Below are 9,794 nucleotides of genomic sequence, written 5' to 3' on the forward strand. Positions count from 1 at the left end.
CAATTTTTGCCTCTTTACCCCCCTTTCCAATAACATCCCACAGGGAGGTACTAATTGCTTGCCATGTTTCTGGAAGAAGGGCAGATTCCACATTCAAAATCACCCCTTTTTCCCATGCCCAGTTCACTAAACGTGAAATTGCAGCATCATGTCCTTTTTTCCCTCTTTTTAAGAGGATACTAAGGAGGAGGTTGGTTATGGYGACCCTTTCTTTTTCGTGGGTTTTTTCCATGCCTACCTCCTCGCTGATGGCTACGTGGCTTCRGCGCCCCAAGCCTCTGCTATTTCAGACATCCGAGATAATTCACCATCTGGACGAAATTTTCTTTCCCCAATTACTCCAGACAAATATCCTGGTCTTTTCCGAAATATGCCATCAGCCTTCCYGTCCCGTACCGGATCACGATTACGATGAGGTCTTCCTCATACATGCATAGCCGGAGCCCTCCAAAGGAAAAAAAAAAATCCTGGAAGGCTACGTCTGGTCCCTGTTCGGGGCGCCAGATTATGGTCGATGGGGACACAAGGTCATGCAAACACCAATATGATGAGCATGATTCGTTTATTTCTAATACAAGCTCCTTTTTATCTACTTTCATAAGCCAGCCTTTCTATATGATTAGCAATTATTCACTGATTAATTTAGCAGTCTGTCTATTACATTTCAGCATATGATTGGTATATTTGCAAAAGCRTCTTTTTGTATGCCTTGCAGTTTTAAATCAACGTTCKCAGCATTTTGCACTTTCTTCAATCGTCCTATTGTTCTTCAATTGCTCTTTGTTCTTGCTTCTTACTATGTTTCTTCTTCATGGTCAGCGCGAGGTACRCRTTACGCTGCTGTAATCACGTCCTCTTTCCCATCCTCTTCTATCTCACTCTGCTCTATCTTGTAGTCTGGGTTGCTCAGTAACAGTAATTCATGACCTTGTTCCCACAAAAACCTGTCTAACAGAGATTCACMTAACTGAGATCCTTCTACATTCTTAAAAATCTGAATTAATTGTTTAGAAATTTAATTATTTAGTTAATGACCAGAAAATAGTAACTTGTTTTTTTTCCTACCTGTGTCCCCCACTCACTGCTTTTCTCAGACAACTGTGTTTTAATGCTTATACTGTTGCCCTATCTTTATAAAAGAAACAGTAGCAGATTCCACATATTTTGAATTCTCACTGTGATTATGGAATCAATTCAGRGTTGTTTTGAAGAATAGATGTTCCAGTTTTGACAAGAATTAGTCTTGAATGTTACAGGGTGGCTTTAGTTATTGAGAGTTAAGTATTTACTAATTTTGTCTTCAAAACAACTAATTGATTTGGGATTTYTAAGAGATTTCCAATCCTATTGTAGTATGTTATTCTCAGTTCCTTTTCTATGGAAACGTGTGCCTCATGCCAAGTCAGCTGTTTTGCAATGCCTGAAAAGATAGATGAGCATCAAGGAGAGGAAGAGAATTGATAATTTTGTTTCCAAACTGCTCACCTCCTACATAGCTATAGACAAAGATTTTTTAATTCTGGTTGTAGATGTATACATTTGAACCTAAAATGCTTCAGTCCAAAACAGATGAGGGTTGTTGTCATCTTGACTGTGATATGTCCTCATTTATTTTTGTCTTTAGAGAAAGCAGAACAAATGTTATAGTAGTTAATTAGGAGAGAGAATATAGGAGTAACTTGGTGCATATTGGGCCTGGATGTGGTTAGGGCTGTAGTAATTATACTGTTACGATACTGAACCTTTCAGTGATGCTGTCTGTCTAGCAGTGGAATTAATATTCTTGATTTTTTTTTTTTAAATAAATGAAGATAGGACTCAAACTTGAAGGAAGCTAGAAAATGCTTCTTTGATAGCAATGAACTGGAAATTTAGAGTTTTAAATGCTTTGGTTTATATAGTTCTAATATACTTTAATCGTTGCTGTCTATAGCTTCCTGAGGAAAGGAAGTAGTGGGGGAAGTTTTGAGCTCTTCTCCCTGGTATCCAGTGCCAGGATGCATGGGAATTGTTCAAATTTGCATCAGGGAAATTCTAAACTGGATGTTAGGAAGCATTTTTTTTTTTTATGAAGAAGGTGGTCAGACATTGGAAGAGGCTTTCTGAAGAGGTGTTTGATACCCCAAGCCTGTCAGTATTTAAGAGGCATTTGGAAAATGCTGTTATCAACATGCTTTAACTTTCAGACAGTGGTCTGAAAGTTAAAGTGGTCAGTACTTGTACCAGGTGATTCTTCTAAGTCCCTTCCAGCTGAAATATTCTAATCACTATCAGTTTCAATCCAACTGATTCTTCCAAACTTGATTTGAAGAATCCGATACTAAAAAATTCCAATCTTCACAAGTTAACAATTTAATTTAGTATGTTCAGCAGCAGTATTTTATTGTGTTTCAAGAACAGGTATGAATATACTCTCTGAGACATGTAGACAACTTATCTTGTTTGAAGGAATATTTCTTCTCAGTTTTAGAYCGAAAGGGCATTAAAAGGGCAGCCTAAATTCTGCACAGGTGTGGCAACTTAGGAAGAAACACTTTAATTGCAGAACATGATGAATGGTAGAAACTTACTGAGGAGTGGCTAGAGTATTCAGAAAAATGGAGATTCCAAGTAAAACAGCTGCATTTGAGAATGGTGGTGTAGGTTAAGCTAGGTCCTTGGAGCAATTTCAAGGGAGTGTCAACCTGTCATTATAAACAATGTCAGCATGGGGAATATAGTCCATCTTGCTTACTCCTGGCAATTCAGTTACGTTGTGTGAGGAGTTGTGTTTATTGACGACAGTCAACAAGCGTGGGACCATGATCTGAGTTTGGCACTTCTTACAGCTGTGCTGTGAAAGATGCAGAATATGACAAAGTAAAAGCAAAATTTCAGAATGCTTACTCGCAGTGAAAGCATGATCTTTACTAAATATTTACTGTTCCCTTGAAGAATGCAAAGCCTCAGTGTCTGACATTAAAAAAATTGTATTTGAGATGTATGATATAGACAGAGTACTGATTCATGGTATGGTATACTGGCTTCTATAAGGATTTCTATTGAAGTGTTCATGTTGTATTGCAGCTGGAACTTGTCTTATTACAGGAAAAAATATATTAAATTACTTTATGGAAATATTTAGCTTTTTGGTATGGGGTGTTGCATCCACAGTTTTACCTAACTGAAAAATTTGCAAAGTCATTATGAATATTTAGTTGTTTATTGACAGTTTTTAATATGACATTATTATCATTTTGAAATAGCACACTCAGGGGCTCCAAGATGTCTTTTCTGGATGTTAATACCAGACTTTGGAGTCTGTTGTCTTATGGACCTGAGAAAAACTACAATGATGTCATTTTACTTTGTATTTACCCATTTTGAATTTTTAAGCATTGTTGCCTGGGCAGTTGATATCAGAAAAATCTTTGCAGCTCTCAGTAGCTGGTTTTTTTGGGTTTTTTTGGTTTTTTTTTGTTGTTGTTTTTTTTTAACAGCATTTAGTGATTTCTGGCCCTTTAGCAAACTTTGTCCTTCCGTAAGTGTCAGCAAGTGAACCAGCTCATTGTCATGGTGGTTCTCTGCTGGCTACCTCCCCATTGCAAAGACTGGTTATTCCTGTTTACCTACTGTCTTCCTTGGGAAATGCATGTGCAGAAATGACATTGTTAGAGAATACTTTTTTTTTGTAGTGAGTATTCTACTTCTTTTATTGTCTGAATTCCATTTGTGCACGTTTTAAAGCAGAGATGCCTGCTTTATGTTGCTYCTTGAACACAAATCTACCATGTTCATTTATTTCTGTAAACTCCATTTTTATTTTGTTCTTCCTTGTTATGTTAAACTTTTTCTTGTCAGGACTCTTAATATTCTTAATTCATGATAATTTTTAGGATGACTAAAGAAGTCACTTCCCCCTGCCTTCCTAAATTTTTGTCATCATCGTCAATTAGTTCATTAATTTGTTTAATTTGTTAAGGAAGTTGATTTTAATGATAATTATGATAATTTTTACTATCTGAAATATGCTTCAACTTAAGGGGGAAATAAGAACATACTTATGTTTTCTTTGGTGAAATAAGCAGTCACCGTGATGGGCTATCAATTTCTTGTTGCCAATTGTACAAGTTAAATAATTGTAACACCAGCTAGATAGTCTGTAGCCCATGAGAAGATTCTCCATAAAACCAATTTTATTAGCATTCAGTGTATTCTTTGATACATATTTTCTGAGATGTCTTATAGAAAGCAACATCTTGGTTTTAATAGTACTGAAATAGTCAGTCACTTCAGACTGAGACAGGAGCTTAATTTCAGTCTCTTAAATGTTTCATATTACTATATTGATTTACATTAGAAAGAAAATACAGTTTGATTTATTTCAGTCTGTAGTGAATTATTTCCATCTGTTTTACTCTATCTCTATTAGTTTATTAATTTAATATAACTAGGATTCTACAATGAATAGTGTTTGAGGAAAGCAAATCAAATCCTTATCAAAACCAAATAGTGGGATTCAGCTCACCTGAATTAGGTATCTGAAAGTAATATAGCTAAATATTATGACCGAATTTTTGAGGTTGAAACCGAAGTTTCAGTTTCTGTTGAGGCTGTCTGTAGGTTCTCTGCTCCAACCCTCCTGCAAAAATCTGGAAGCTAAGGCCAGTTGTCCAGATCTGTGACCACATGGCTTTTGAATATATCCAGTGATGAAGGCTGCACAAATACAATTTTTCATCCTAGATTTCCTCCATGGAAAGAAACAGAAGAAAGTAGACACTTTCAGGAGGTGTTTAATTTCATCTTAGGATAAGCATCTATCCTAAGGGTTCCATTGAATGTCTTCTACATGTGGCTGTTTTACTTCCTTGTGTTTTTTATCAAATCTCAGTGAGGCTTATTCTGGTGAAGAGATATCAGAAAGTGCAGCAACCCACATTGCTGAGGAAGTAGGCGCAACTTGCTGGTTTCAGAAACAGAAACTCCACCTGGGTTTCTTGAAAGGAGAGTAAAATCTCTATGAAACTATTTTATTATTCTAAAGAATGATCATAGAAATACTGTGCTTCTAATCTTGAAAATTATTTTCCCTCCCTTGGTGCACATTATGTGTTTACCAAATATGCAAATATATGATATGCAGTCATAAGTTTTAAATTAAAGTACTAATTATAATTAGGATAATAGTTTTGTTTGAAAGTAATTAAATGTCTCAGGAGAACTAGCGAGGTAGTCAGTTTATATATTTAGCATATTAGAAGCTTTTATGTTAGAAAATTATAAATTGGTTATTAACAATTAATTGATAGAGGAAAAAGTAATTTGAAAGTGAATGAAAAGTATGAATTAGGGTGGAAGGTAAAGCTAGTCCTTGCTTACTTGTATTAATTGTCTGAAGATTCCCTATGAAAGAAGTCTTTGAATATTTGGATAGGTTTAGCCATCAAAAAAGAGTTTGCGTAATATTTCAAATTGCYTTTTTTTTTTTAGTTTAATTTGAAGGCAATACCAACTGCTTTTATATAGACCATAGAATTGCCTTCTGTTGAAAAAGACTGTTGAAATTATGCACTTATGAGAGATAGATAATTCTTTGAATATCTTTAATGTAAAACATGTTATTGAAATTTTAATTATATAACTCCATGAAAYAAACAGAACAGAACGTCTTAGAATTATTTTAGGATTAATTATTCCATTATTTTTGTGTAATATATTTACAGTTACTGAAATTAGTGTTACTGACAGGCTGAGAAATTTGCGTTTGTTCAGCCTGAAGAAGAGAAGGCTCCAGGGAGACTTCATAGCACCATCCAGTACTGAAAGGGGGCCTGAAAGAGAGCTGGACTGAGAGTTTTTACAAGGGCATGTACTGGTAGGTTGAGGAGGGAAGGCCTTAAACTGAAGGAGGGAAGGTCTAGATTAGATATTAGGAAGACATTCTTTACTATGAGCATGATAAAGCACTAGAACAGGTTGCCCAGAGAGATCGACCAAGGCTGGATGGGGCTCTGAATAATGTGGTCAAGTGGAAGGTTCCTGCCCATGGAGGTGAGGTTGGAACTAAATGATCATTAAGGTCCCTTCCAACCCAAGCCATTCTGTGATTCCATGATTCCATGAAATTTCACACTGATGCTTTCAAATTTCTTCAGAGTTACTAGGATAAAATAGGATGCATGAGTCAGACTGTGTTTCCTTCAGAATTGAAGGATGTTTATGCCATTAGAAGGGGACTTCTTTTTAAACTAAATTTCATATTTGGTTCAGTATGTTGCCTTGAGTTCAGCTTTTTAAAGTTATACAAATGATAATGGAAATTTTTGAATTCCATTCCACAAGATATATTTGGTTTTGACTGCATCTTCTTTGGCTGGCTTGCTTTTCCCTCCCTCCTGATACATGCCTGGTAGTTGTGCTATTTAATGGAAGCTCAGGACTTTGTGTAGTGTTTTGCCAGTACCTGGACAGATAGGAGCCAGGCTGTAGTTTCATCAGTAGTGCTGTTAACTCACTTCTCATTTGAGTGCTTGCTCCTCTCCTGGTGCAGTCTCTCCCCTGCACCAGTAGTAGGTTTCCTTGACCACACAATGAGCTGATCTGTGGTATAATAACGTCAGTTTTCTCTGTCTGTGTTGGTTCAGAGCAGATCACTGATTCTTTTTCTGGGCACGACTGCATGACTGTTTGGGTGGGTCAATGCATAGGGCAGTAAGGTCTTCCAAACACATAACTAAGGGCAAATGTTGGCTTATATCAGGAGAAAAAGGTGTTAGTTTTAGTGTAATTTTATTTTTGAGTAGGCAAATTTCAGAGAATGATGGAAAAGCCTCAATTGCTTCTTGAGCTTTTCAGGTTCTGCACTGCATCTGGGGTAGGCTACCATTTCAATTACTTCAAATATATTTAGATTTTATTTTATTGAGATGCTGTATTCAGCACTGTGACAAAATTGAAGGTAGTGTTTTATGATATTAGGGTGTATATTTTTTACAAACTTTGTTTTATGTAGCATGATTGTTAATTTACTCTTATAGAGAGTAGCTGTGTGTTTCTCTTACCAAAATTCTCTAATCATGTAAAGCATGTTTTGTATTGGTCACAATGAAGGTATGAGAGACACTAAAGTATATATTTCATATTGTAATGCTGTTCTTGTTTTCTTTTTTAGCTGGTTGGTGGTGAATTTGATCTAGAGATGAACTTTATAATCCAGGATGCAGAGAGCATTACATGCATGTCAGAGCTTTTGGAGCACTGTGATGTAACGTGCCAAGCAGAAATCTGGAGTATGTTCACTGCAATTCTACGTAAAAGTGTCCGTAATTTACAGACTAGCACGGAAGTTGGCTTGATTGAACAGGTACTGCTGAAGATGAGCACTGTGGACGACATGATTGCAGGTACAAGTTGCCATCTGAAAAAACAATTATTGCATTTTTGAGCTATCAATGTTTTGTGATTATGGAAAGGTGTGGGATATTTTGGTTTTTACTTAAAGTGATGCTTTCATTAGTACTGCTATTGAGTCAGAACTACTATTTTATTAATTTCTGGAAAACAACAAAAATATTTTCCTAGTTTGAAATCTATGTAGATACATGGTGTAAAAGACCTGGTTGTTAATTCATCTGAGAAGATATTGTTTTCTGAGTGATAAAAAAAAAACACAACAAAAAAACCCACATAATTGAAAAGAGTATGTTAGACTTTTTAACTACAAGGCAATATTTAAATTTTTAATACATTGGTCATTTTTAATTATGATGTCAGAATTGCTAGATCTATTTTAAACATAACCTTCTCTGACAGCATAACAGATGTTATTAATAGGTTTGAATTCTAGACAGGTGGATTATGTTAAACAACCATTCTATAATGTATAACTTTGATCCCTATATTCTCATTATTTATACTTGTAGGGTTTAACATCCTATAACTTTTTGCAGCATTAAAAAAATAGCATGCTTTTTTTGTTTGCTGAAAATAAGTAATGAAGTTATTGCCCAGTTAAGTTTTTATAGAATGTTTGAAGGAGTTTATGGTATTCCACACTACATCCTCTCAGTAACAGGGTACAGGTTATAATCCTGATTACATGGAAAAAGAAAAGGTTTGCTTGTCACATTTAAATGGTATCTGAGGAGATACATATGATTACTGTTTATTTTCCCTGAGGGAACTTAGGCAGTTTCTTTCAACACAATGCAAAATTAGTTCTTAATTTTTATATGGCTTGTGACTGATAGTAGGATACTTACGTTGTGAGGCATTTTTGAAAGACTGAAGAGGTTTACCTTCCGTAATTCTAATACTTTAGTTGATGATCTGATTCCTGACACATATCCAGATTTTATGGAATAGTAAACTAGCAAGGATTTCAGATGAGAACAAGATGATGACAGTAGGATAAAAACTGGATTATTGAGGAATGATTTTGTCCTTGGTTTGGGTTTTTTTTCAGTATAAGTGCATTTTTTATATTATTTGAAAAAGCCACAATCTATTTTTCAAGGCAAGTTATAATCAACATATTTTTGATTAGAAATRTATCTGTAAATGCTAAAATCGTAGATGTTTTGCTAAATACTATACTGTGAAATTGAGACTGAAGTATAACAGACCAATAGATTCACAAATGATGGTTTTCACCAAATATGTTTTGTTTTGAAGTACTTGTAAATATGTCAGAATAGTGTAAGGGTAAAAATATCTTTAAATATAACACGTTGTGTGATGAGAACAAACATTTCTAACTTAAACTTTTCAGGGTTTTACTCGTGGAAATAATGTTCTTATGTGAGTAATCACATCAATAAAATTTGTCCAATTTAAGGTCCCCTAAATAGTACTTCTATACGTGGTATACAAGACTGCARTGATGTCTCCATTAGAGAGATTTTTTTAATAAATACCTGGCTAATTCTGGAAGTCAGAAATCAAGAGCATAGGATCGGGCTTTCAAAACCATTTGGGAATTGAGAAATCACTCTGAATTTACAGATATCAATATAAGCCAGGGGTAGTAAATTTTGAAAAAGCCCTAGTGCATGCTGTACCTCAGTCTTTTTTTCTGAGAGTGGTCACACAATGCATCAGAAAGAGATGTTCTGCAGAAAAAGCTTCAGTAAGTTTACTCTTTGGTATGCATACATGGATGAAGGGAGCACATATTTAATTTAAAATCAACACTGAAAGTTGGAATTCTGATGGCATTTTAACTTCGCAGTGTGTTTCAAATCATCCAAATATTTTTCTATATATCATGGGCAGGGATTGAAAGATTTTGTAGATTCTTTCTCTGATAACTGTAAATAGACGAGATTTTTGAGAGTTTTTTCTGAACAAGACATGGAAGCAACCAAATTGATCATTTTGCTTTCCTCTCTTATTTCTGTAAACACCTCAGGGCCATTTTAAGAATGATAACAATAGTAATAAGTAGGAAGTGATAAAAAAGGTAATGTAATAACTATTTTGATGTTAGGCAAAGTCAATGACAACTAATGCAGTATCTGTGTTCCCTAACCTGCTATGCAGATGTTGAGGTTGTGATTGACAGCAGATGACTGTAGAACTGTTTTGCCTCAAATATTTCTATGAGTTATCCAAAGCCAAGGACAAAGAAAGTAAGAATTTTTGTTCCAAGAAGATTTTTAATATTAAATGGAGAAAGTTTTGAACAAAGCTGAGTTAGTTTTTACTTCTAGTTAATATCACTTTCCAAAACAGTTTCTAATACTCTGTCAGCCCAATGTTTTGAAATTGGCTTTTATCATCTGTAAAGGGTACAGGTTTTCTGTTTTGCTTTT

The 9,794-nt window shown here is 35.0% G+C and overlaps 1 protein-coding gene across 1 annotated transcript in view; it reads left to right on the forward strand.

The window, feature by feature from the left end:
• LOC130576884 (neurobeachin) overlaps positions 1–9,794 on the forward strand; it is a 205,026-nt gene that overhangs the window by 79,217 nt on the left and 116,015 nt on the right. The window contains exon 2 of the mRNA XM_057371857.1: positions 7,154–7,385. Within this exon, the coding sequence (XP_057227840.1) occupies positions 7,154–7,385 (232 nt within the window). The remainder of the gene's footprint in view (positions 1–7,153; positions 7,386–9,794) is intronic.

Source organism: Malurus melanocephalus, unplaced genomic scaffold, assembly GCF_030028575.1.
Source record: "Malurus melanocephalus ecotype Western Australia unplaced genomic scaffold, MMel_1.1 scaffold_160, whole genome shotgun sequence".
NCBI classification, from domain to species: domain Eukaryota; kingdom Metazoa; phylum Chordata; class Aves; order Passeriformes; family Maluridae; genus Malurus; species Malurus melanocephalus.